At 33.6% G+C, this 26,860-nt stretch overlaps 5 protein-coding genes across 5 annotated transcripts; 3 read left to right on the top strand and 2 right to left on the bottom strand.

Annotated features, from left to right (window-relative positions):
• The first annotated feature begins 1,197 nt into the window (after positions 1–1,197).
• LOC140863335 (ATP-dependent zinc metalloprotease FTSH, chloroplastic) lies at positions 1,198–4,798 on the top strand. Its single transcript, XM_073266691.1, has 5 exons — positions 1,198–2,681; positions 3,178–3,424; positions 3,521–3,704; positions 4,135–4,306; positions 4,396–4,798. Exons 1-5 carry the CDS (start codon positions 1,398–1,400, stop codon positions 4,615–4,617), a joined length of 2,109 nt encoding a protein of 702 aa, XP_073122792.1. The 5' UTR covers positions 1,198–1,397; the 3' UTR covers positions 4,618–4,798.
• An 810-nt stretch (positions 4,799–5,608) lies between these two features.
• On the bottom strand, positions 5,609–6,776 carry LOC140866647 (uncharacterized). The gene has a single exon (XM_073271674.1). It carries the CDS (start codon positions 6,686–6,688, stop codon positions 5,777–5,779), a length of 912 nt encoding a protein of 303 aa, XP_073127775.1. The 5' UTR covers positions 6,689–6,776; the 3' UTR covers positions 5,609–5,776.
• A 3,316-nt stretch (positions 6,777–10,092) lies between these two features.
• LOC140861866 (uncharacterized) lies at positions 10,093–10,514 on the top strand. The gene has a single exon (XM_073264870.1). It carries the CDS (start codon positions 10,093–10,095, stop codon positions 10,375–10,377), a length of 285 nt encoding a protein of 94 aa, XP_073120971.1. The 3' UTR covers positions 10,378–10,514.
• A 4,286-nt stretch (positions 10,515–14,800) lies between these two features.
• LOC140866106 (uncharacterized) lies at positions 14,801–18,296 on the top strand. Its single transcript, XM_073271003.1, has 3 exons — positions 14,801–15,011; positions 15,566–16,207; positions 17,713–18,296. Exons 2-3 carry the CDS (start codon positions 15,624–15,626, stop codon positions 17,777–17,779), a joined length of 651 nt encoding a protein of 216 aa, XP_073127104.1. The 5' UTR covers positions 14,801–15,011; positions 15,566–15,623; the 3' UTR covers positions 17,780–18,296.
• A 790-nt stretch (positions 18,297–19,086) lies between these two features.
• Positions 19,087–23,146, bottom strand: LOC140864493 (peroxidase 12). Its single transcript, XM_073268718.1, has 3 exons — positions 22,626–23,146; positions 22,282–22,476; positions 19,087–19,834 (listed from the first exon to the last, which is right to left on the bottom strand). Exons 1-3 carry the CDS (start codon positions 22,869–22,871, stop codon positions 19,214–19,216), a joined length of 1,062 nt encoding a protein of 353 aa, XP_073124819.1. The 5' UTR covers positions 22,872–23,146; the 3' UTR covers positions 19,087–19,213.
• Between the last annotated feature and the right edge of the window lie 3,714 nt (positions 23,147–26,860).

Below are 26,860 nucleotides of genomic sequence, written 5' to 3'. Positions count from 1 at the left end.
TAATTGGACACGAGGTCAAATTTTATATGTCCTAAAATCTTTGAAAAATGAAATGTGAACTGCTATTAATACAACACTAAAGTGAAAAGTTCCGACAATTTAGGATTTGCACAAATTGCAAGTTAGAAAGCAATAGTTACTCCTACTATGCGCAACAATTGAATTGTGGTATCTTTTTCTTCTATTTGTAACCAGTAGCATATATTTTATAAAGTGTTTTTTTTAAAAAAAAATTATAAATTTTTTAAAGTTGTTTTAATAATAAATATGTGTCTGAAAACTATTTTATAAAAACGCTTTTATAGTTAAAAATGTGTTTGGATAACTATTTTAGAAAAATAATTTTAAAGTTAAAAATAATCAAGAAGTTGTTTGGACAACTATTTTGTAAAATTTTTTAATATTGCTTTTTTATCATTTTTTTTGTATAAAGATTTATTATTATTATTATTATTATTTATATATATTTGTGATTGATTTATTTTCTTTTCATTTAGTGCTTAATTAAATATATAAAATTTAAAACATGCATACAAATTCTCATTCAAAATTACAATTTAATAGATGAAAAAAAAGACATTTTCTCCTTAATCTTATGGAACACATGCATGCCCAAAATTATATTGAAACTGAAATTTAAAAAAATTTAATATAAATATAATAAACAATAAAAATATCATGAGACAACATCAACTACAAATTCACAAAAAGTTTCTCCAATTACAAGAGTAATTATTGAATATCAAGAATGACGTCGGTTTTTTTCACTTATAAAACATTAAAAATATTTTTAAAATACACGTCCAAACAGAGCCTGAAATTTTATTTTATTGCATCTTTCTCTCTTGTCTTTAAAGGAATTGTGTATTCTTGGTGGAAGTAGCATACTTGCGGTGAGTTCTATGCTACCCCAAAAGGCATTGCCATTAAGGTAGCATAGAACTTCCCCATACGTGTATAGTTGTATTTGGAATGTATATGTGTACTTCCCTTCTTTTTGGACTTTTATTTTGGTTTTCCATATCACTCAAAATATATTCTTTATTCAGAGAAAATTATTTTATTTTTTAGGAGTAAAGGTAAGCAACATATTTTCTAGAAAAGACTACTTCCAAGACTTTCCTTTTGTCTCCACTCTCCCCATCCGCTTTCAAAGCATAAAAATCAAACGAATAATGTCTGGATAATATATCAAACACGTAGAACCAACCAAGCAACACTACCAATCCATGGCTTTCATTCAATCAAAAATCAAATTGTGATTCTCCCATTCTCGCTTCCTGGTGAAGTTTTCGAATTGCTTCCACACTATCAAATATCCTTTTCCCATTTCCCCTAACCCCTATAAACTTCGAATAATCAGCTGAAAAAACGAACCATTTTCCCAAATTTTCCTCATGGCCTCAACCTCGGCAAATCCTTTACTTTCCTCAAATTTCTTTGGCACCAAAATCGTGGTTCCCCGCACCCCGAAAACAGTACCAAGAAAATTCGTAGTGCCACTATCGTTTTTGAGCAACAAGAATTCTAATAAATCCAATTATAGCATTCAAAATCATGCTACTATAGCTGCGTTACTTTTTTCTTCGATTACTCCACAGGCGTTCGCTTTAGATAACGCTCCTCCTCCTCCTGCACCGCAGGTGATTGAAATTGAGGCGCAAAATCCAGGCCCATCTTCACCCTTTGGTCAAAATCTGATCTTGAATGCTCCAAGTCCTCAGGCCAAGCCTTCATCTGACCTCCCCGAGGGTTCCCAATGGCGTTACAGCGAGTTCTTGAATGCAGTGAAGAAGGGTAAGGTTGAGAGAGTGAGGTTTAGTAAAGACGGAAGTGCTCTTCAGCTGACGGCTGTAGATGGCCGTAGGGCAACTGTTATAGTGCCGAATGACCCGGACTTGATTGACATTTTAGCTATGAATGGTGTTGATATTACTGTTTCTGAGGGTGACTCTGGGAATGGGCTGTTCAGTTTTATTGGGAATTTGTTGTTTCCATTTCTTGCTTTTGCTGGTCTATTCTTTTTGTTCAGGCGCGCCCAGGGCGGGCCTGGTGGACCTGGGGGGCTAGGCGGACCTATGGATTTTGGGCGGTCTAAGTCCAAGTTCCAGGAGGTGCCTGAGACTGGGGTCACATTTGCTGATGTTGCAGGGGCTGATCAAGCGAAATTAGAGTTGCAAGAAGTGGTTGATTTCCTGAAAAACCCTGATAAGTACACTGCACTGGGTGCAAAAATACCTAAAGGTTGCCTTTTGGTCGGTCCACCGGGCACAGGAAAAACCCTTTTGGCCAGAGCTGTGTCTGGTGAGGCCGGAGTTCCGTTCTTCTCATGTGCTGCTTCAGAATTTGTGGAGCTGTTTGTGGGTGTTGGAGCTTCAAGAGTGAGGGATTTATTCGAGAAGGCAAAGTCGAAGGCACCTTGCATTGTTTTCATTGATGAGATTGATGCTGTTGGAAGGCAGAGAGGGGCAGGGCTTGGTGGTGGGAATGATGAGAGGGAGCAGACTATTAATCAGCTCTTGACTGAAATGGACGGATTCTCTGGTAATTCTGGTGTTATAGTGTTGGGAGCAACTAACAGACCGGATGTTCTTGATGCAGCATTGTTGAGGCCCGGAAGGTTTGATAGACAGGTCACAGTCGACAGGCCTGATGTTGCTGGTAGAGTCAAGATTCTTCAGGTAGGGAACTCTTTTACATTCTCTTTATGTGGTTTCTTATTGAAGTTGAATGTTGATGGCCATGTTGATATGATTGTTGTGAATAAAGAATGGCATCTATGACTTTAAATAAAGTAGTAAATAACTCCTATATTTATCTGGCACAAGAATGAAGAACTGTTATGTGTTGTATAGGATTATATGGTTACTAACTTAATGGTAAATTCCAAGAGAGCACCATGAGGTGGTATCACCCCCATCCTGCCTGATCCAACTATGCTAGAAACCATATTATGAATCAACATAAGCATATCCCCTATTGTGCTGTTTTAACCATACTTCAACCAAGTTTCTCTCCACATTCATTAGAGGTTGTACTCACTCCCTTGTTACTCAAAATTGTTACTGCACCTCTCAAGTTAAAAAATAATTAGCTATGCGGCAAAGATTTTATGTGAGGCATGATTACAGTACATTTTTGTTCCATAACTGGCATATGGAATATCTTTTGTATCAGGTGCATTCCAGAGGAAAGGCTCTTGCAAAGGATGTTGATTTTGAAAAGATTGCTCGGAGAACACCTGGTTTCACCGGTGCAGATTTGCAAAACTTGATGAATGAAGCAGCCATCCTCGCAGCAAGGCGTGACCTTAAGGAAATAAGCAAAGATGAGATATCTGATGCTCTGGAGAGGATAATTGCTGGACCAGAGAAGAAAAATGCAGTTGTTTCTGAAGAAAAGAAGAAGCTCGTTGCTTATCACGGTGCCGAATCATTTCAAATCATCAAAAAGTTTCTTTAAAAAAAATTTATTTTAACTCCTTAATTTTGCCTAAATTTGATATTTTATTGTGTTGTAGAGGCTGGACATGCTTTAGTTGGTGCCTTGATGCCCGAGTATGACCCTGTTGCCAAAATTTCCATTATTCCTCGTGGCCAAGCTGGTGGACTGACTTTCTTTGCTCCAAGTGAAGAGAGGCTCGAGTCTGGGTTATACAGTCGAAGCTACCTAGAAAATCAGATGGCTGTTGCTCTCGGTGGAAGGTTGGTTTAACAATTTTGAATCTTGGAATCCATGATTATATAAACGAATAAATAAAACACGATTTCTTTTATTTGATTGAGGAAAAAATATATATATGATCAACTAAAAGATCATCTACCATTAGTAGTCTCTTTTCTCGAAAGCTTTTACTTTTGTAAGGTGAGTTTTATATTCCAACGATGCCCCCTCATGTATGAATTGGAGATTCAATGCGTGAAGTTTATATTCAAGGCTTATCTATACATACAAAAATTAGGCACTAGGGATCCCATAAATAGCCACCAAGTCCAACGTAGCTAGAAGGTGATCGAGCATTGGAGATTTGAATTTGTGACCTCTTAACTTTTGGTACCATTTTCGAAACATGTTTCCCGAGAAGCTGAGCTCATACTTTAATGTCTAATAAGTAATGCCAAACTAAAAATGCAGAGTAGCAGAGGAGGTTATTTTCGGAGAGGATAATGTAACAACTGGCGCATCCAATGACTTCATGCAAGTTTCAAGGGTTGCGAGGCAGATGGTGGAGAGATTCGGGTTCAGTAAAAAGATCGGACAAGTGGCCATAGGTGGTGGTGGTGGAAACCCCTTTCTTGGCCAACAGGTACTGACGTTCTTGCGACTTTAACAAACCCATCTTTCTTTTTAACTTGTAGAATTTCTCCTTTACATATATGCTACATACATGTGCAGATGTCGACACAGAAAGACTACTCAATGGCGACTGCTGATGTGGTTGATGCGGAAGTGAGAGAGCTGGTGGAGAAAGCATATGCAAGGGCCAAGCACATTATGACAACACATATAGACATTCTGCACAAGCTTGCTCAGCTGTTGATAGAGAAAGAAACTGTTGATGGCGAAGAGTTCATGAGCCTCTTCATCGACGGGAAAGCTGAACTCTATGTGGCGTGATCATGTAAAGAATGTATTCGTGGAAAACATTTGATGTATATTCAGGTCTGAATGCCAGTTGTACGCATACATGCAGAACGTATCATAGTGAATAATTATCGCAGAAATCTAAGATAGTGAATGTGAATGCCCTCGACATTATTCAATTTTGAACAATGATACCCCAACTTCATCGTCTTTCTCCATTAGTTACTTCAATATAGTTTATGTATTTACAATTTTTCACTTACCTTACTGACTTGATCATTGTGGGATTTTCATCGGGACACCTCCTGGTTGTCTTCTAATGTTTTTTTTCTTTCTTAGAAGATCCTTTTATCATTGATATGTAAAATGGATTGAAAATTGTTGGTTCAATCGAGTTCAAGCTCAGACAGATCGAGGTGATGGTTTCTTCCTAAACTACCCTTGTGCTAACATCGACAAAAACATATTTTAGATTTTACAGCAACTGACAGTCTATACTCAACAATTTGGGCGAAAGTAGTGATTTTTTGTATGCGATCAAGGACCAATTCACCATAATCTGTAGAAGCTGTAGTGATTATATATATATTTTTTTATGTCGACATGAGAGCAAGAAGTATGTGAGGACACCCTGTTTCGCCTGTCATGTGCATCTTACTTAATTTTGGTGAAAAAAGACAACCTTTTTCCTCTGGAGCTGACATAATTATGGTTTAATTTTGTCTAATCTAAGTACTTAATGTTTTCCCCCGTTCTGAGTGTGTTGCTGAGAACAGACACGAGGAAATTGTGCACAGAGGATATTTTCTTGGAAACAACACCACTTGTTCCATTATGCATGTGGAGTATTTATTTTATCAATTATTATTGTTGCTCGTCTCAATGAACATCCGATTCAAAGCCGGATCGGAGCATCTTCTTCTTACTTTATGCATTTAATGATTTTTTTTTGAACTCGAGAATTAGCTAGTTAGAAAATTGGATGCTGCTTGAGCTTTATAACTTTTAATCATTTGAGATAGAGTGAACCAACATTTACCATCAATTAACAACATAATGTAAAGTACTAAAGCCAAATACAGAGTATAAGAAGTTTTATATACATTTTTTCAAGCATTAATCACAAATAAAACTTTGGGAAGCAAGTAAGATTACCACAAAAAGATGCACATTTTGATTTAAGTATTTGTTGTTATTGTGTTAAAACATTGAGGAATGAAACCCTAGAATTGATCAAACTCCTGAAAACCCTCTCGCCTGACCCTTCAATCTCCACTATACAATCTTCCATTTCATGCATTTTCTTGCTCACATTTTTCACATCTTCCTCTGTTTTCTTCCTTAAACCCGACAGATCATCCAGATTTATTTCTTCCAGTTCTCTGATTCCCTCTTCACTCTTCCCTTTCTTCTTGAAGCTGAGCCCAATGGAACACGGTTTTCGGAAGGCGGACGAGTTCGAAATCCCGCCAAAAACCGTGGCTGAAATTGCTATGGTGACTTTGATTACATCGTTTATGACTTCGATCAGCTCTGTTTCTTCATCGTGCGATGAACCCGCCGGCATTATCTGTTTCCCCGTCGAATGAAAACGACAAACAAGATTGCTGATTTCTTTACCGATTCTGTTCAGATTTTTGGAATGCACGGCGATTGTGCTGTCGTCTCTTCTTCTCACCGCGATTTGAGCTGCGGAATACTCCTCTTTGAACCTGAGGACCAGCGTCTGGAACATGCTGTAGACCTCGACGAATCGGAGGAAGTCTTCCAGCAGCTTCTCCATCAAGTCGGGGTAGTGCCCACCTCCGCGGAGGGATTCTCGAGTCTGTGGTAGCTGTAGAAGATCGTCCAGCGAATCGTGGACCATTTTCATCCGGATCAAGCCGTCGCAAAGCCAACCAGAGGTTCTCAATCCGGATTCCGAAGCAGCCCAGTCGTTAAGGCCGTCGATTTTGTCTCGGAGCTGGAAAATGATCGGGTGTGATGGGCATGGGAGACTGACGGATCTGGCGTGAAGGGTTTTCTTGGGTTTCGCGGAATTGTGGGAGGTGTGGTTATGAAACGACAGGGATCTGCGGAAATTAGTCACCATTTTGGGTGCCATGAAGATGTTTGCAGAATTGCTGATGAAAGAATAATGAAGTGCGCATATAGTATATAAATGCAGTTTCGGAGAGCTGGCGAGCGCGTATAATGACGAGCGCACGAGGGGGTGGGATCCGCGAATAAATGCATGGCTGTCGGCCGGGTGGCATTTGCATGTGTTCTCATAAAAGTCAGGTAACTTCAACTGTCGCTTTCGTAATCTTATGGTAGATCTGAATTTGGTCTATATGATCAAGAGAATTAACTCCATTTAATTTTCATATTATACAAACTTTACAAACTCCATTCGAGCGAAATTTATCTTGCATGTATGTCGAGTAACTGATCAGACGTTGTTCGTGGCTTCGTGCAGTGTATGATTCGGGTAAAATAATTATAAGTAAATGATGTTGTGTAATAAATAGTATTGCTACACGACAAGAAATGCATTTTTATAAGTGGATTTAATTTTACGTGGTTGACAATGTAGCATAATAATTGAATATGTTGTCCCACGGTGGAGAAATGCAACTTCGCGTTTGAATTGCCACCAATGTATAATATCGATGAAGTTGTCCAGATTTTTGAGTGGTCCATTATTGTTACGTACGTGTATGAATTAAAATTGGGTATTAATTGAATCCAATAATTGGCCGGAGCACAATATTGATAAGTGCAGGTGCAGCTGGCTTCACACCGCATTCATTAAGCATTCCTTTGTCACAAATTAAATAGTATATATATAATTTTTTTTAAAAAAATCATTGTTGCCAGAGAGAACCAAAGATTTCGAGAGATGTGGATTATCTGAGTCTTTAGATTCAAGTCGTTGTAATACGCTAGTCTTTAATGGCACGAGGGCCATTCTATTTTAAAACGAAACTTGACATATATCATTTCAGTTCATTGCAACAAATCTTCAGTTGATTCACTTGCATTGCGTGGGAGTACCTATCATCCAGCATGCACGGGCGCCATTCATCATACTTGATACAATAATCAATAATGATGATAACAAAATAAAAATAAAAATAAAAATAAAGCAATTAAGCTGCAATTGACCATATTCCGTGAACTTTGGTATTTCCATTAAAAAAAAATTGATAAAGATACAGTATTAACCCTAAAAACAAGCATGGAAAATGCTACATCTTAAAATTAATCATGTGAGGGACTAGTACTGCTCGATAATATATATATTTTTTTAGTGGGTCACATTTGAACAATTTAGTATTCGAACTTAAAAGATATATAACATGGTTCACTTTATGCTATATAGGATTTGTAATATTTAATATAATTTTATACAAAAAATCAATTGGACATCATTAAGTATTGTTTATTTGAATTCAAATCATTAATTTAATTAATACTATACTAGTGACTCTGAGCACACGTTGTGTGCTTGTAAAATTTTTTTAATAATTTTATTAATATTCAAATAAGCGGTAATATCATATCATAATAGTGAAAAGGCATATCACAATTTAAATTATTATATTTCAAGGGGTTTATATCGTAATTGTAAAAATTAATAAATAATAATGGATTAAACTGTAATTTGAAGTAATGTAATTAAAAAATAACAGACAAATTACACAGTTACACTGCGATTTAAAATAATAATTTTGTTTTTTAAAAAAAAAATAAAAGTGAAAAAACAAAAACCAAACCATGACACCAAATTTGTCTCTATTATCCTAAATTTAATATTAGCATAATAGCAGTAGATTCACATATAAAATCATAGCGAGTATGACACACATTGTAACATTCGTGTACCACTAATCTCGATATGTATTGTTTTTTTTTTTTTTTTTGGTTGCATGTTGGTCGGGGTTGCGGTTGATTGAAGTCAAATTTGAGTGATCTAAAACTCAGGATAAAATTCGAATTTGGGCAAAATTTTTGGTAAAGCAAGGCTGCTGCAAAGGTTATCGCCTGATTTTGTATGAATCATTTTTAAGGACCGGAGCTTCGACCTCTTGCCCCTCTCGAAAATTTTGAACCAACGTCCCAGGTTCCTGACCCCGGCTTTTACCCATTTTATTATATTAATTGTGAAATAATGTCTGATATATTGGGCTTAAGAACTCAATGGCTAGATTTTTTGGACTTAGTCTATTTCATGTTAGTTTGGGCTTTGGACTGAAACAAGTTACATGACCAATAATTTTGTCAAGCCCAAGTCCAAACAACAGTTGATGACCGTTGGGGATTAACAGTCTGTGCAACAAAACTTAAAAGGGAATCGTTGTTACAGTTATATGGATCCCAGTCTTCAGAGTAATACAATCAATCTCTTCGGAAAAAGAACACAAAAGGCATCAGAAACAAAGAGAAGAAAGGATCGACTTAGAGAAAGGAAGAACAAGGTTTTCACATAAGGATTTCAAAGACTCTGTAACGTATTCTTATTTCTTAATTCTCATTCGTGTATTCAAGATTTCTTATTTGTATTATGGTGGTATTGTGGATTTACTTGTATTTGGATTGTTGGGGTTAAATCGAAAGAAAGGTCTTTCGTGGATGTAGGCTGGTTGATAGCCGAACCACGTAATTCCTGTGTCGTTTAAATTCTTGCATTTGAGATTTTGTGTTGCTGGTTAATTCGAGTTATCTATTGGATTTGATCAAAGAGATCTTTTTGATATTATCTTGTGGTGTTATTGGTGCGAATTGTTCCTGAGAGGAGTCGTGTTCTTGGAGTCGAGAATTACATTGAATCATAACAATATTCATACAAAATTTTATTTTATATTATATTGTGTAGTTCTATATTATTCAAATAAACAAACCAACATCATAAATAAAAAGGAACTTCATTTTTCAACAATCATCGTGGAATAAGATGCGTTAACAATTATTGATGCTCTTAATAATTCTATTTTGGATTGTTCAGCCTTGAATCTCATCATAGAAGACTGCAAACTTCTCGTTCGAGATGTTTCATCTTGTACTTTTGTTTTTGTCAGACGATCAGCGAATCAAGTTGTCCATGTTTTAGCTAGAAAAACTGCTTCTATGTCTAATCTAGTAGATAGATTTGTTCCCTCTTCTATTGTTATTTTGAAAGCTATTATACCAAACTTGACTTATTAATATATGTTTTTATTAATATATGTTTCTCTTTTTTGCGTCAAAAAAAAAAAATTAAAATCAATGTTATTCAAAAGTTATTATTTTTGAATAAAAAAAAAAGTTATTATTGTAAGAATGAATTAATAATATGCTCCCTTTATGGTTGCACCTGTCGCATGGTAAGATTTTTTTGACTTAAAATATGGATCATTCATCCATGTATCTGCACGTGGAATAGTATTTGGTCGCCACGTTTTAATCCTTACACGTGTCAGCTGCCGCGTGTGGATAAAATATGGCTACCCATGGCCAGCAATTGCCATAACGAACCAGTTTTTAGCAATGGAAAAAGAGAAAACGCAGCGGGAGAGGGATGCGGCGGAGGGTGGGAAGAGGCAGCACCAGCCACCTAACATTTCGCCGTTGTTGCCACTCACTGAAAACGCATACGGCGGCGGAATGTATGGAACCGAGGCGGGTCAATCGAAAGATCCGACGAAGCCCCCAGCCAGCGACACACAGAGCGCCGATGGGCCGGCTGAGGCCACCTCCAAGCCCAAGCATAAGCCGCCTCCATCCACCGGTGATAAGGACCTTGATATAACCGGACAATCGTATATTCAGTGATTCAAATGTTGTCAGGAATTAATAATAATCGATTGATTCATGTGTTTGCTATGTATGATGATGAGGTCGGTAAGCATATTGTATCTTAATGTAATATTGTATATACGTGGAATTTTAACATGTCACGAAATCATGCATCCTGGAATCATGTAATAATATGTATTTGGATCGTTGTAAACATCCTGATTTGATGAAAAATAATATATTGCAACTTTGATTTGGAAATCTGTTTATTTTTAGCTTTCTACTCCTCCCAATCCTTGAATTCTTGTCTTGTAGTTTTTTTTTTGTTGTCAAATCCTTGAGTTCATGCCCTAATCATTTGCGCACTGTTAATAAAAATATAATGAACTTCGAACAGGTGAAATCGAGATATCTCTTGAATAACATAAATATATAAATTAATTGATTGAATTCTAATTTAATTTCTAACATAACCAAAATTATTATACAAATTAATTATTTTATATGATTTTTTTTAAGTCATTCGAAACAATCTTATTTATCAAATTAACATTCATTATCTTTGTATGTATTATTTTAGTTTTTAGATTAGATGTCATTATCTTTGTATGTATTTTTTTAGTTTTTAGATTAGATTAGATTAGATTAGATTAGATTAGATAGTATTCTTAAAAATTATATTTGAAATCAATCCATTCAAACATAAATATCAATTTGTTCGATCGGTGTTGTACCGACATCTATCAATCAAAGTCTTCGAATGAATTTGGAACTTTGGATCTGCGTAAGCGGCAATGCCGTTTAAGGGATTAACTGATGATCATCAATTCCATTGCACCCACCTTCGATGCAGCTGTTAATGTTGGTAAATGTTTGTTGAAATTCATTTTAAAAATTAATGAAATAATAAATTTAGATTCTTAATTAGATCCCTATGAACACGAGGTCTATGATAATTAATTAACAATTTTTTACAGTCAGTATATAAACTCGTGTAAAAAAAATTAGTGTGCAAGGTCGAAAATAATATTTTAAATTTAACAGGAACAATTGGAAAGATATAATATATGCTTTTTGAACATGGATTTTGGTGAACTGATGGAAAAAGTAGCAAACTTTTCGGGGGTTATTTTATCTGTAAATCTAATATATATCAAGAGTTTTTCCATTTATACGAGATTTAAAATAATGAGTTTAAAATGTATTGGGTAATTCGGAAAGAAATTGTTTTAAGTTTCCAGTTGATTGATTTTTCGATGAGATGTTTTAGGAGACGGATTTTTCCATTCATGTGATAAGATGTGACATCATTTTCTATTATATTATTTATGATATTAATTCTATAAGCTCTTTTATTGTAAAGGAATATTTCCTCGATTTCTAGGCATATATTTTATCTTCATATTGAAGAAGCCCTCTAAATTTGCTTTTGTTGATCTTTTGGATTGGGCTTCCGTTAAGGGCTTGACTCGGTATTGAAGTTTTGTATGAAAGCATTGTCTATATATATATATGACAATGCTTGAGAGCATTAGAAGCTTAAAAGAGTTGCATCTTAAATGTAATATGACTTAGGTCCATAAAAAAATGTTATAATCTGATGTCGATCTATCTCGCTAAGATAAAAGATCATTTCTCAAGGAATTTTATCAACTATCATGGCGTAGATGAATGGAATGTTCGTTTGTTTCAGATTTAAACAATTAACATACATTCAAATAATGAATTTCAAACTACTCAATCTGATTACAACTTTATATGCATTTGTCCGAATTTTTAAAATAAGGATGACAGCGTATTCTATCTTGAAGTGGAAAAGTTAATGAAAATTCGGTCTTTTTCGAATTTCATTTTATTTCCATCATGAAAAAAATCCCGACCCGGTGTTTTTTCAATCGAATTATCAGGATTTGGGAGAGGGATCGAGAATAAATCTTCTTTCGACGAGATTCCCGACCCGAACCGAATTAATATTTTTATTAATTTTTATCAATAATTTTATTAATATATTGAGCTACATGTTTATTGTGCTTCAACCTATGCCAAAATCAATTATGGACTTATTTCTCATAATTATGTAGGATTGAAATGATAGAATGTTGGAATCACGAAATAATATTTTATTTTTATATTTTTAAAGGAAATTACTAATAATTTTATTAATTCATATTTATAAATATTTTATTATAAATAAAATAAGACATGCAATTTGTCCTTCATATATTTAACAATATTATTTTGTTAACTCGTAGTTTGAATATAATTTTTATACCGAACATTTTATCAGTAATAATAATCAAATGCATAATTGATGTTCTTCTTCGATAAAAATGTGATAATGCCAGATTATTCATTTATTAATTATAACTTTTCGATGTGAAATTAGATTGTGCATTAACAAAACATTTCATGAAATTTTTTTTGATTTTAATCGCGCACAATACTTAGAATTTTATGATAATTAAATTTAAGCATGAATATATACAATGATCTTGTTAAGCACTTATATGTTACTAATTGAAAGTTTTGTTCTTATTTAGAAATATAATAGTTTTTTAAAACATATTAAAAAAAAGTAACAATTTTTTTTATTTTTTGAAAAAAATCCTGAAGCACAATCTCTAATATTTTAATAGTATATATTACATGTTTATAATTGAACATTTTTTTTCTTTTGACATATAAATTTTTAGATAGTATTTTTTAAAAAAAACAATAAAACAATTTTTTTGACAAAATTTTGAACATAGAAAAAATTATCCGAACATTATTTCTCTACTTGATGGGATCCCGAAGATTCGGATTCCGACATGTGTTCCCATGTCGAGTACAAGATCGGTTAAAAAATTAAATTCTCGATTCTTTTCGAGACGAAAATTGATTAGAATTGTTACGAGACAGGTTCCTACCCGATTTCACCCCTTATTCTATCCATTTTTACAAAATTCTTGAAGCCAAATCTTCTGGTGGGAGATTCAGATGAAGCCATTGCTTTTCGAAAGCCAAATCATCGAAGGCAAGCGTCTGCCACTGTATTTCTTCTTAATACACATAACGGTAATTAGTGAATATAGAAGCTCAGCAACATTGAGTAAACCTGGATCTGAATTAATATATTTAATTCTTTCAGCTTTATATATATATATATAGAAATAAATAAATGACCAATTACGGAACATATTAAATATGGCATATACTAATATATTAAATATGGTGTATATTATATACTGATATGTATGTGATTGTTCGGTTAATGGTTCCAAAAACAATTATATTTAACCACTTAATTAAGTTAAAAGATATATCTATTTTTCATTGACACACTTTATAATCTAATAAAAAATTATCACAGGTCGAAGACAGTTTTATATATATATATATATATATATATATATATATATATATATATATAAAAGAGCTGGTCAGATTTTGATTCAATGTTTTTTTTTTGTTTTTTTTTTATTTTAAATGGATTCAATGAGCTTTTAAATATTAACACTTTAGGAAATAGATTTGCAAAATAGGTAACTTAAATCTCTCGTTGAAGTTTTCTCTGTTTGAAATTTGAAAACGTGAACGTTTGAATATGAAATATCTAAAATATTTCCTTTTTCTGACTTATTGAAATTGGTTTGTATTTTTTAGAACAATTTTTTGCATCTGAAGTTTCTCTGTATAAATTTGAAAAGTGAACGTTTTAATACGAAATATTTCCTTTTTCTGACTTAATATTAAAATTAATTTTGTATTTTTTAGAGTAATTTTTTGTATCTACACTTGAGACTAATCGTAATATGCTGGTTTTTAAATATATACATATGGGCTAATTGCATTCGCACCCCCTCTGAAAATTTTAAAAGACATAAAATACCTTGTGTAAAATTAATAGTATGTTAGATCCTATGTTTTAAAAAAATTAGCATAAAAACCCCTATGAGAGGGTATAAATGTGCCCGAGTTTGTATAACATAGGGTGAAATGTGCTACATTTTAAAAAACTGAGGGATGCATTAGCCTATTAATATTTCTTAGGGAGTTTTATGACTTTTAGACTTTTTACAGGGGTTGTGAATGCAATTAACCCATATATATATATATATATATATATATATATATACTAGTATTTTGGAACATATGTTGGTGCGTGTAAAATAGTCATTATAATATAAATATATTTTATTTAATTCTTAGTTTTATTATTTATAAATGATAGATTATTTTCAATAAATCTAATAATAATTACATTTTGCTCTTTTGAAATATATTTTTTTAAAAAAAATAACGAGGTATTTTATTTGAAAGGAAAGTAATGGGATATATTGTTAAAAAAATTATTAATGTGTGGTTTGTGTTTGTGTGGAGTTCATTATAATTAATTAATTATGTATCATTAAATATTGGTTTTATCCATTGGGTTATTAATTGCTATATTTATTCCATTCGTTTCATTTCCATTGCCATTGCTATCACAGTTTCACTCACATCTCTCTCACTGCAAAAAGAACCAATTAAATAAGAAATCTTGTGGTTTTTTAATCTTCATTCCCAAATTTTTCGACTATAATATTCACACAAAATTGTTTCGAGCTTAATCTGTAAGATATCTTGTGTCCGATCGGAGATGCAGTTTTCTACCTGCAGAATTGTCGTCGGAGATAGCTCTCAGATCTGTATGTCTCTCGCTTCTGCTCAAATCTATATACTCATGTGCTATAAATACTATCTGCAGCGTTTTTAGTGTGTGCGACTTGATTTGCTTTAATTGTTACCGCTTTTTCGCGAGATCTTTGACCATATTGTTGGGAAAATGTTACTGATTTAGACATTTAGTGTATGCTCTCATTTTTTTTTCTATACAGTGATTGTGCGATTCGTTTGGTGGAATTTAATTTTATTTGAGAATTCTAGTGATTACGATTAATTGGACTCTTTTTAGGCGAAATTATCTTCTTGGTTTTTACCTTTTCAATTTTTTTTCTTTCCAGTTTTACGTGTGTTGATCTTAACTTGGAATAACTTGTTAAAAATCATTAAAAAAAAAACTTGTAATGAATTAGTATTGTAGCATCAGTGATCTATACGTGTTCGAAGTAATGTGGATTGCTGGGTAAGATTCAGTTCTTTCTTTACTTGGAAAAGCGCTGTGTTCTGTGTACTTGAAAATGGAAATCTCGCCCTGATTCTCTGTCTTTCCATTATTTATGTGAGTCTGTTGTCATGACAGGTAAATAAATCTTAAAAGAAAGGAATTGGGTTGTGTGGTGCTTGGATGAGAAGAACTAATGTTATTTGCAGTAGAAGGAGGAGGATTTTTCTCTTCTTCAGCTTCTGGATACAGTAAGGGTTTGACACTTCTATTATTGGGTCAGAAAAACGAAGCGAAACCCATGAGAGTAACTCCGTGGAATCAATACCAGTTGGTGGACCAAGAGACGGTTCCTGATCTCCAGCTGGCTTCTGGTAACGGTAGAATTGCACGTGGGTGCGGCTCGTTTGGATGTTTTGGACGTGCTGCGACTGGATTGGAGAACTCATCTCCTCTGAAAGTTGGACCTAACCAAAACCAAGAAGTCTTGTCAGAACCTACAGTTTTTGCTGAGAGTAAAAATGAAAGGAACTTAGCTGATCCAATTGATGATAATGTTAGTGCTAGGAAAATATTTAGTTTAAAGAGCAGTTTGAAGAAATCGACAGATGGTTCTCTGTCTCCAGTGGCTTCTGCTGGTGTAGGTTGTGCCAATAGAAATGAACATGAGGCATTATCTGAAATGAATTATGCTGCTGCTAGTCAAATGGGGAGGAGGAATGTGCAATGGATGGATGCAACTGGGGGAGAGCTTGTTGAGGTTCGGGAATTTGAGATGAGGTACGAGAGCTTCATATGCTAATTTTTCCCATCTAAATACTTCTATATTTCTTGAACCTGTTTGTTTGCTTTGATATTTTTTTGCTAGTATGTTTGTGTGTCAAAAATTCTATTTCCTTAGTTTTTGGCTTTGTTAAAGTAGTAGAGCTTGCACCGTGTGGCTGATAGCCTGAATGATTGGTTAAGATTTATAAGTTTCACGTTTTGGGAGAGATGAGAAGTGACTACATGACATCAATTTAAATGCGGAGTTAAAACTTCAAAATCGTCGAAATGTGTATCTATAATTTGATTGGAACCCTGCTTCCCATTGTATGTGGTACAAATATCCTCCTGTTAAACATCATGTCAAGGTTCAAACAATCATACCACATCTTTGAATCTTGGCAACTGGGGACGACTTTAAGTAAGAACTTGGGACTTTCTGGTTAGTCAAGTTTCTGAAGCTCAAAGTTTTCAGAGTCTGATGTAAGGTTCAGCAAGGATGAAAATTTTAAAGATTTAAATTGCAGTATTAGTTGTCTGAGGAATGTGAATGTGCCATCATGCTGATGTCTTCGGTTTTTTAAGAAAGCAGATAAAGAAAACTGCATGTGGTAAGTGGTGCATGTACCATGGTACCATGACCATTGCCTTGACACCATAGACTTGCCAATTTAGATAATCTGGTGAAACTCAACTTGAGAATGTTCATTGCACTTCTAATGCCTTGTTTAAGTAATTATGTATCGGTCATCACTTATTTGAAAAGGCGAATTTTATAAATCCGTACACGAGGAATCTCATGGCCGTACCAATGTGGAAGATAGAGATTACAGGTCTGTCAAGATAACAAATTTTACTAATTTGGTTTAGGTGGATTGTTTTGTTTAAGCCTCTGTGTTCGTCCGAGGAATTTATTCATTTCCCCCTTTGCTGGATTATAATTTATACATATTAGTGAATTAAACAGACATTGTGTGTGCATCAAATTGTCTAATGAAAATTTTGTGGACATAATTATTTTTTTTATAAATTTTATCCATATTATTTCTAAATAGTAAATATCAAAGTATAAAATTGTGGATCCAAAAATTATTTCCTAGTAGAATTAAAACTCTTTACTTTAATTCTATTTTTTTATCAGTAAACTTTTGTAAAGTAATGCTTTTTGAAAATAATTTTTTACTATTTTGAGTTTTGGGGTCACTTTGGAAAGTCTAGACTTGGGTCTCGGACTCTGGGAGTACCAAATTCATCTGTTTTTTTTTTTTCAAAAAACATTACGACGGATTTTATTATATCATGGATTCGAACCAACACCTCTCCACTATTAAAGAAGGTTTATACCAGTGCACCACAAGGTTGTTGGCTTCTTTTTTTATGAACCATAAATAGAAAATAAGTTTGTGCCATACATTTTGAAATAATTGAAATTGATTGATAAGTTGTTTTGTGTTATCTCCGTAACATTTGGGCAGAGAGAACTGACTTCTCGACTAATAAGTTGTTTTTTGTTATCTCAGTGAAGATGGATTGGATAATGAATTCAACGACGGAAATGAAAAGACTTGTTCGTGTATCATAATGTAGCCATTGATTTTAATCCAGGCCTTTCATCAACCTTGTTTCTATGAAGGAGGCAACCAGTGAGATGTTCCATTAATTCCCATGAACGGACCAGCTCATCTTTGCTTAAATTGTCTGAATTTTCGAGGCGTGTCAATATACAAGCCAAGGACGGCCAACAAATCTATCATTTCCATATTATTGTTTGGTTTTGTTGCGCCGGGTATATTTTTTTCCCTAGCTGTGTTCAAGTTTGCAGTAAAGGTCTACCTTTTTCTTTCTACCTTTTTCTTTCTATGGGGTGTTATGTTGATTTATTCTCTGGTATTTCTTCGACTTAGGAAATGACTGGGAAACAATTTTTTTATTTTATTTTTCTTGGTATTGTGTAGTTGTGAAGATACAGTAGAATTTCATTTGAAAGCAGTAGCATAAAATTCATATTGATGTTGATATGGAAGTATGAGTTCTGGTGCGGAGATCTACTTATTTTTCAGGATTCTTTTGAAGAAATCCATGATCTCTCGCAAACCGCATAATGTTCTGAATTGCAAATTTTTTCCTAAATATCTCTACCACACATGTTTTTCTTTTTTTCTTCTTTTCTTTTTTTTTTTGGCCTTTGGTTAATACATCTTCAATGAGAATGCTATACGGTCCAGTGAGTGAAATTTTTTGGAAATTTTTTCCCTTTGTTGATGCATTTTCAATGCAATAAAAAAATATCTGAGTCCCAATTCACCTTTAGACTTCTTCTATGAAGCTTGAAGGCCTCGGCCTTCAAACTTAAGTATGGACGCAGATCGTAGTAAACTGTAGCAGAGGCACCAAACAGTGCTAGCTGAAGCATTCATGAAAAACATTGATGAAGCATTCATGAAAATGGAGACGAAGAAACACGGGAAGTAAGTGTTCCTTCTTCGAGAATTTCTCCGGCAACCCGTTTTCTGATAATGGTTTCCACCCGAGGACATGAAGATTTAATGAAGTCCCATGAGAGTTGAGAGTACTCATTTCGAGCTCATGTGAAATGGATTGCGTGCACGGAAGAAGATAATTAGACAACAAGAGGAGCCGCTCCTATATAAATGGGGAGATTCGCAGATTAAGTCTCAATGCCGCATATACGTACATAGATAGGTAAGTCCATATAATCAAATAATCACGTGTCAATTAAAATATTCTTTAAATTCTAATATATATACACTGTTTAAATCGCTCGAAATGGAAATGGCCAGCAGACATTGGAGCTACTTTTATGTTTAACAAACGAGTATATGTTATAACTTTCATTTCTTAACAAAGTTGTTATAATATAATATTACTGATCATAAGAACTCAATAGTTTATTTATTTAAGTAGGTTATTGGTTTAAATTTTAAATACAATGACCCAACTTGTTATTAGCAAAAGTTCATACATGTACGTATGGGTCAAAAAACTCATGCAAATCGATCCTTAAAATGCCGACAACGAACTCTCCTTTGTCTCTTCCACGATGGAAGAGAGCCACAGATTGTTCGAATTCGTGGCCGAGCAATTCCCGCGAATCTCCCCCTGTTTGCCTGTCAGCACGTTCAGCTGCGACATCTTCACCATCGCAATCACGAACTTCTCGAAAAACAATGTCTGATTCACCGCGAAGCTGGTGACAATCCCCCGTGTCCTGGAATCCGTGTACAGATCCTGGTCTGAAGTGAACAGCCCCTGGCGGTTCATCAGATCGACGTAGTATTTGTTGTCGAATGTGTCGGGCGATCGTATGTCGAGCACGGTGGTGTTGTCTGTGTTTGCGGCGGGGCAGGTTGTTTTGAGGTTCCGGGCGAATGTCTGGTCCATGGTAGGATCTTGGGAAGGATAGAGGCGGCCCGTGAAGGAGATGCAGTGGCCGATTCCGATCGTGTGGCCGCCGGAGAGGGAGACAACGTCCGTGGCGGTGAAGTTCTTGGTGGCGAGAGAGGTGAGGAGGGCGGTGGTGTTGCTTGACGGCGGAGGTAGGTTGGCTAGGGTCGCATTTCTTGTTGCGAAGTTTAGGCCGTCGCGTCTGCCTAATGGAACCTCATAATCAGGGCCTCCAGACTGTACGTTAACAATATAAGTTATCGTTTGGAATTACGAATGAGATGTACGATATATGAGTAGAAAGTATGATATATACGAGATCAATAACATGTTGTTTTGTATTGTGAATCATCTATATGTTATTTGAATAATTTCAAGGTAAATTTTTCTTGATGGATTGAGGACTAAAATTTATGGAAAACATGCATAAAAAATCAATACTAATTCTAGATGTCTGTAGATAGAATTCTGTCACGACTTATCTTACATTGTTAATTAAGTTTGGATAATAGTTTTTTTTTTTCACAATTACCCAATTTTATTAGTATTATTATGCATATAATATATGATATTCGGAGTTCGGACATTACATTTTAAATAATAAACAATTTTGATTGAGAGGGCAAGCATTTAAAACTGGATAACATTTTAAAAGTCAAGAGTCGCGACACTTACCCAAAATCTCTCCCTTGGCCACTTCTTAATATCGTGTTGAATACTCGTGTTTTGCATAAGATAATATATACGCTTGTTATTGTAAATAATTTTCTAATAAGTATACTAGATGATAAAATATCATGACTTTATTGGGTCAACTGAGCCCTTCCATGTCCTTGAAGATCCAATACTACAAGACAGGGACCCCATACCAGACCTTATCCATCATTGCACCATGCATGTCCAATTGGATTTATTCCACCTTATCTTTTGATACAATCCCAAAGTATATATAGATCAAAAGAGCCCAAATACGCATTGTTATGTGAATTAATGCCAAAAAAAAAATTGTCGATGATTCATTTTTTGCCATTGAAGCTATCTTTGGGGTATATATTAGGGTAACATGAAAGCTACCGTCCATTTGACAATTTTCAAATTTTTTTTTTTAAAAAAAGAAAGGAATTTGAGGTATAAAATAAAATCTATTCCCGATTCCCGAATGTGTATCCAATAGTAATGTGAATTTATTCTTACATATGATGTCCATGATTTTTTGTTAGATAGAACCCTAGAAATGTAAGTTGAAAATTTATCTTTCCTCACGAATGAATAAAGATAATTAGATAGAACTTTAGGAACGTAAGATGAAAATTTTGTTTAAAAAAAAACCGAGAATTATTTTTTAAAAGTGTTAGAAATGAAACTTGGACCTAACTCACCTCAAAAGTTAGCTCAAGAGGTGAGGGTTGCCCTTGTCTATATTAAGGGCTCACAGAAATTATATCCTTCCGATGTGGGATAATATTTCAATACACCCCCACACGCCCAAGAATGAACATCTGGAGCGTGGAGATATTAACGGGTGGCCTAACTATAGGCATCCCAATTATGGGCGGTCCAACACACACGAAGGGCCTGAGCTCTGATACCATGTTAGAAATAAGACTTGGACCTAACTCACCTCAAAAGCTAGCTCAAGAGGTGAGGGTTGCCCTTGTCTATTGAAATATTGTCCCACATCGGAAGGATATAATTCCTGGGAGCCCTTAATATAGACAAGGGCAACCCTCACCTCTAGAGCTAGCTGTTAGAAATTGAGACTAGGACCTAACTCACCTCAAAAGCTAGCCCAAGAGGGGAGGTTTGTCCAAGCCTATATATTAAACTCCCAGGCAATTCATCCAACCGATGTGGGACAAACTAAACACACCAACACACCCCTCGCACGTCCAGGAATGAATTGACTGGAACGTGAAGATCAAATTAAATGGGTGGCCCAATTATGGGACGGGTGAGGCCAACTATGAGTCGTCCAACACATAACGATGGAACCCGGGCTCTGATACCATGTTAAAAATGAGAATTGGACCTAACTCACCTCAAAAGCTAGCTCAAGAGGGGAGGTTTGTCCAAGCCTATATATTAAACTCCCAGGAAATTCATCCAACCGATGTGGGACAAACTAAACATACCAACACACCCCTCGCACGTTCAAGAATGAATTGACTGGAACGTGGAGATCAAATTAAATGGGTGGCCCAATTATGGGACGGGTGAGTCCAACTATGGACCGTCCAACACATAACGATGGAACCCGGGCTTTGATACCATGTTAGAAATGAAACTTGGACCTAACTCACCTCAAAAGCTAGCTCAAGAGGTGAGGGTTGCCCTTGTCTATATTAAGGACTCCCAAGAATTATATCCTTCCGATGTGGGACAATATTTCAATAAAAAGTTCTTTTAAACACTATTTAAGTCTCGATTTAATCAAACTGATTAGCTGTAGCAAAATCTTTCAGAAATAAGATTAACTCAATATAATGGACCAACAAGCTAATGAAACCCAGTCATTTCTTGAACTATATATATACCTTATTCCTAGTTCACATATCTTTATTTATTTTCTTTTGTCTATAAGGGAGCGGGAGCTAGCATGTATAATTTATGGTCGTATTCTTGTTATTAAATGAATGAAGAAAATATGGCATGTAATATTCCTGCCCTGTGAATAAGAAACTGACCAGAAAAACAGAGTCCCGAGCTGCAATTGCCAGAATATCAGCACAAGAAACAACTCTACCGCACTTCTTCTGCACTCTTCGTCGGAGATCGTTGATGATCCTGAAGGCCTCAGACCTCAAACTCAAGTTAGGAGGTGCAGATTGTTCGCTGGGCCCGCTCGCAGATCCATCTAGCAGTACTGAACCATCACATCCCTGCACCAAATATATATATTTAGTGAATCAAACATCAAAAGATTTCTTATGAAATCTCACAACTTTAACTCACAGTATATATATATATATATATATATATATATATATATATATATATATATATGATCTATTTTATGCATAAGGTGTACCTGAACAAAGCAATCATGGAAATGGAGACGAAGCAATCCAGCGGCTTGGCCGACGTCCTTCTTGAAAACCTTCTTGAGCTGTTTTCTGACAATGGATTCCAATTTTGGACATGAGGAATCGTAGAAGTTCCATGAAAGTCCCTCAACTATAGGTTGAGACCCTGATTGAGCATTGGTATAACGAAAACTTGTGGACACTAGAAGATAATTAGATAGCAAGAAAAGCAAACAAGACCAAGAAACCATGTTTTTTTTATTAGTTGATTTTGAGAGTTTCCCAAACTTTGGTCATATATAAATAAATGGCAATGAATGAGCTAGCTAGGCCAAGTACCAATCACCAAATTGATCACGTTGCTCCTCTCTTGCCCCGAATTTGGTGTCGTGCGAATATATTAAAATTCATTATCACAAAGTTCCATCATGGTGTATTTTTTTTTTTTTAAGGGTAAAAGCTTAAATTCATTATCACAAAGTTCGATCATCAAAGATTATATCTTTTGCAACCAAAAAAAACAGAGAGAGAGAGAGAAAAGGAAAAGGAGTAGCATCCTTAATCAAGAGAAGATGTCACTTATTAGAGCTAATTAAAATCGTAAATTAGGGGGAAAAAGTCAAAGCAACATGTTATTATGTCAACATATCTCCTAACTACGCCACGTGGAGAACAAATCTCTCTGGAAATTGATTTTCAATTGGTTTTGGGAAATGTCTCTTATCCGTGGCGGAGCATGGCCAGTAAAAATAATGTTTTTAAAATATTATTAAAAATGATATTTTTTAATGAATCGAATTAAAATTTTATTATACAAATTTGACTCGTGAAATCATTGATAAATGATAATAGTTTAGGCTCAGTTTGATACGGTTGATGAGATAAATAATATATAGATAAGTAATGTAATGTAATAAAAAATAAATAAGAAAGGACGGTGAATATTTGATATGATTTGATTGCTAGATTATAGTTTATTTGATTTGATTGATTAAATTTTATATAAAAAATGATAAATTATCATATTATCCTTTTAATAATAAAAAAATATAAATAATATTATTTATAAGGGGTAATATAATAATTTTAATTAAATAATTAGATTGATATAAGATAAATAATTAATGATTTGATTGATATAAAATTATAATTAATAGATAGATAAATAATATGATGAAAAGAACGTTTGATTAAACAGAATAATTTTATACATAAATTATTAATAATGGTATAAACGGAGTTAGTATTCAAATAAGTAGCCCTATAGATTTGAGACTCTATGAAAATGACGGTGTCTTTGTCTTTTAAAGGATAAAAGATTAAATTCATGATCACAAAGTTCGATCATCAAAGATTACAGCTTTTTGGGGAAAAAAAAAAAAGAAAAAGAAAAAAGAATAGCATCCTTAATCAAAAGAAGATGTCACTTAGAGCTAAAATCGTAAGTTAGGGAAAAAAGTCAAAGCAACATGTTATTAAATCAACATAAATTTCCTAACTACGCCACGTGGAGAACACGTCTCTCTGAAAATTGATTTTTTCATTGGTTTTGGGAAATGCAAAGTCCACACAATCTATATATCTATTCTATTATCTATTTATTTATGACAAAAATTTCATTTAGACGGTATCAAGAGTCATTTTTTTAGACGAGTCTATTATATGAGTTATTCATTAAAAAATATTACATTTTATACTAAAAATATTATTTATTATTATAAATATGAATAGGATTGACCCGTCTCACAGAAGTATTACTCATATATTTATATTATATTATATCACGTATTTTTTAATTATTTATTTATGTGACTATTCAATTAATTAAGTAATTTATTTAAAAATATATATCATGCACTCTTTCAAATAAAAAATTAAAATTTTGTACATCTACTATTTATTAATTGTTTTTTCTCTTCTTTGATAAGCACTCTTTCAAATAAAAAATTAAAATTTTGTGTATCTACAATTTATTATTTGGTTTTTTTTCTTATTTGATTTAATTTTTCTACTATATATCTCTAATATCTAATCTAATACTCTATTCTATATTATATTATATTATATTATTTTTAACTATAAATATATGAGTTTGATTTGTGAGCTTATAATTTTACTCTCTTATTTATTTGTGTCCTCATAAGGTTGTTTATTGTTGAAAAATATATTATTATTATTATGTTGAATATTGAATATTGAATGTTGAATGTTGAATATTGAGTTGTAAAATGTGGAAAATTAGTGTGTGATGATGTAGATGATGATGTTTTAATTTTTGGACTAATCTCAAATGTGGATCTATAAATAGGTCTTCATTTGTGATGAAAAATACAATTGAGTTGAGAGAAAAATATTATAAAGTGTAGAGTTTGATATATTTTGAGTTTTGGAGTTTTTAATTTTTAGCATAAATTTACTTTTTCACAACACGTTATCAGCACGATCGCTCGAAGGTTCTCTATAATTTCTGACGCTCCAAAATACAAGAAGAAGTCAAAAATATTCAACAAGTAAGAATTTTTATTTTACTGTTTATATATTTTTATTGTGTATATATTAATATATAATATCATGCTATGAAAAAAAAATAAGTTTTTTTTTCAAAACTTGTTATAAATCCTGGGAGGATGTTAAGACGACATCCTACACTCCCGGTAAGGGATACGACAAGTATAAAAGCCTCTAAGGTTCTTAAACAATATAATCATATTTGTATAATCTCATGTTATTATATAAAAGGTTGTCTATGACACCGATCTTATACTAATGTGATATGATATACTATACCTGACTTTATACTAACTATATTGGTATAATTTTACAATATTATATAAAAGGCTGTCTACGACACTGACCTTATAATAATGTGATATGATATACATAATTATTTAATTATGATTATCATTATATGCATTGCATCATTATCACGATTTTTTATTCAACATATACTCGATTTTTTCTTTACCCTCAACGGTCACAAACGGCTAGTTTTTGGCCTATAAATATGTTCACTCAAACTTATTTTCAATCACACCAAAATTCACTCTTTCTCTCAAAATATTTTTACTCGATTTTTCGAAGATGGAGATGATGACATTTATAAGGCTATTTTTCATAACGATTATGATCATCATGCTCACGACTTTTGTACTCACCAGCGATTTTCCACCACATACTTTTTCTCTATTTATACACGCACTTGTAATCTTTATTTTTTCATTATTTTGTATTGTCATATTAATGGAAATTAACTAATAAAATACATTGTTATTTTTCTAGTACCACCATGTCAAACTTGGCAAAGCTTGAATTCGTTGCACTCGATATTACTGAAAAAAATTATATGTCATGGACTCTTGATGTTGAGATGCATCTTGAGTCATTGGGTCTAAGTGATACCATCAAAGAAATTAATATATCAACCTCACAAGATAAAGCAAAGGCAATGATTTTCTTACGCCGACATCTTGATGAAGGGTTGAAATGTGAGTATCTCACAGAAAAAGACCCAATAATTTTATGAAAAGGGTTGAAAGAAAGATTTGAGCATATAAGGGAAGTGATACTCCCGACCGCCCGTGATGAATGAAATACGTTGAGATTCCAAGACTTTAAAAAAGTCAGTGATTATAATTCTGCGATGTATCGAATAGTCTCGCAATTAAAATTCTATGGACTTGAACTCACAGAGATGGAAATGCTTGAGAAAACATTTTCCACTTTTCACGCATCAATCTACGGAATATGTGAAGAGTCACTCATGTTAACATGAGGGAGAGTTTACGTGACTGCACTCTTTTTTCCTTACTATGGTTTTTATCCCACTGGGTTTTTCCTAGTAAGGTTTTTAACGAGGCAGTATAAAACACGTAATGAAGACAGTCATTGTATCACGATCATCATCACAAGGGGGAGTGTTGAAAAATATATTATTATTATTATTATGTTGAATATTGAATATTGAATGTTGAATATTGAATATTGAGTTGTAAAATGTGGAAAATTAGTGTGTGATGATGTAGATGATGATGTTTTAATTTTTGGACTAATCTCAAATATGGATCTATAAATAGGTCTTCATTTGTGATGAAAAATACAATTGAGTTGAGAGAAAAATATTATAAAGTGTAGAGTTTGATATATTTTGAGTTTTGGAGTTTTTAATTTTTAGCATAAATTTTTACTTTTTCACAACATTTATGTCATTTTTTCACTAACATAATTATTTGATTTTTCTCTT

Source organism: Henckelia pumila, chromosome 4 (assembly GCF_033568475.1).
Source record: "Henckelia pumila isolate YLH828 chromosome 4, ASM3356847v2, whole genome shotgun sequence".
NCBI classification, from domain to species: Eukaryota; Viridiplantae; Streptophyta; class Magnoliopsida; order Lamiales; family Gesneriaceae; genus Henckelia; species Henckelia pumila.
Note: the sequence above shows the minus strand (reverse complement) of the source record. Positions and strands in the feature narration are given on the sequence as shown.

What these genes read in the sequence shown, in the direction of transcription:
- LOC140863335 (XM_073266691.1), top strand. Translation starts at nt 1,398, where the DNA reads ATGGCCTCAACCTCGGCAAATCCTTTACTTTCCTCAAATTTCTTTGGC. An exon ending in GTAGAGTCAAGATTCTTCAG is followed by an intron (nt 2,682 to 3,177) that starts GTAGGGAACTCT and finishes CTTTTGTATCAG; the next exon opens with GTGCATTCCAGAGGAAAGGC. An exon ending in GCTGTTGCTCTCGGTGGAAG is followed by an intron (nt 3,705 to 4,134) that starts GTTGGTTTAACA and finishes CTAAAAATGCAG; the next exon opens with AGTAGCAGAGGAGGTTATTT.
- LOC140866647 (XM_073271674.1), bottom strand. Translation starts at nt 6,688, where the DNA reads ATGGCACCCAAAATGGTGACTAATTTCCGCAGATCCCTGTCGTTTCAT.
- LOC140861866 (XM_073264870.1), top strand. Translation starts at nt 10,093, where the DNA reads ATGGAAAAAGAGAAAACGCAGCGGGAGAGGGATGCGGCGGAGGGTGGG.
- LOC140866106 (XM_073271003.1), top strand. Translation starts at nt 15,624, where the DNA reads ATGTTATTTGCAGTAGAAGGAGGAGGATTTTTCTCTTCTTCAGCTTCT. An exon ending in GTTCGGGAATTTGAGATGAG is followed by an intron (nt 16,208 to 17,712) that starts GTACGAGAGCTT and finishes TTGTTATCTCAG; the next exon opens with TGAAGATGGATTGGATAATG.
- LOC140864493 (XM_073268718.1), bottom strand. Translation starts at nt 22,871, where the DNA reads ATGGTTTCTTGGTCTTGTTTGCTTTTCTTGCTATCTAATTATCTTCTA. An exon ending in TCCATGATTGCTTTGTTCAG is followed by an intron (nt 22,477 to 22,625) that starts GTACACCTTATG and finishes TATTTGGTGCAG; the next exon opens with GGATGTGATGGTTCAGTACT. An exon ending in CTCGGGACTCTGTTTTTCTG is followed by an intron (nt 19,835 to 22,281) that starts GTCAGTTTCTTA and finishes GTTAACGTACAG; the next exon opens with TCTGGAGGCCCTGATTATGA.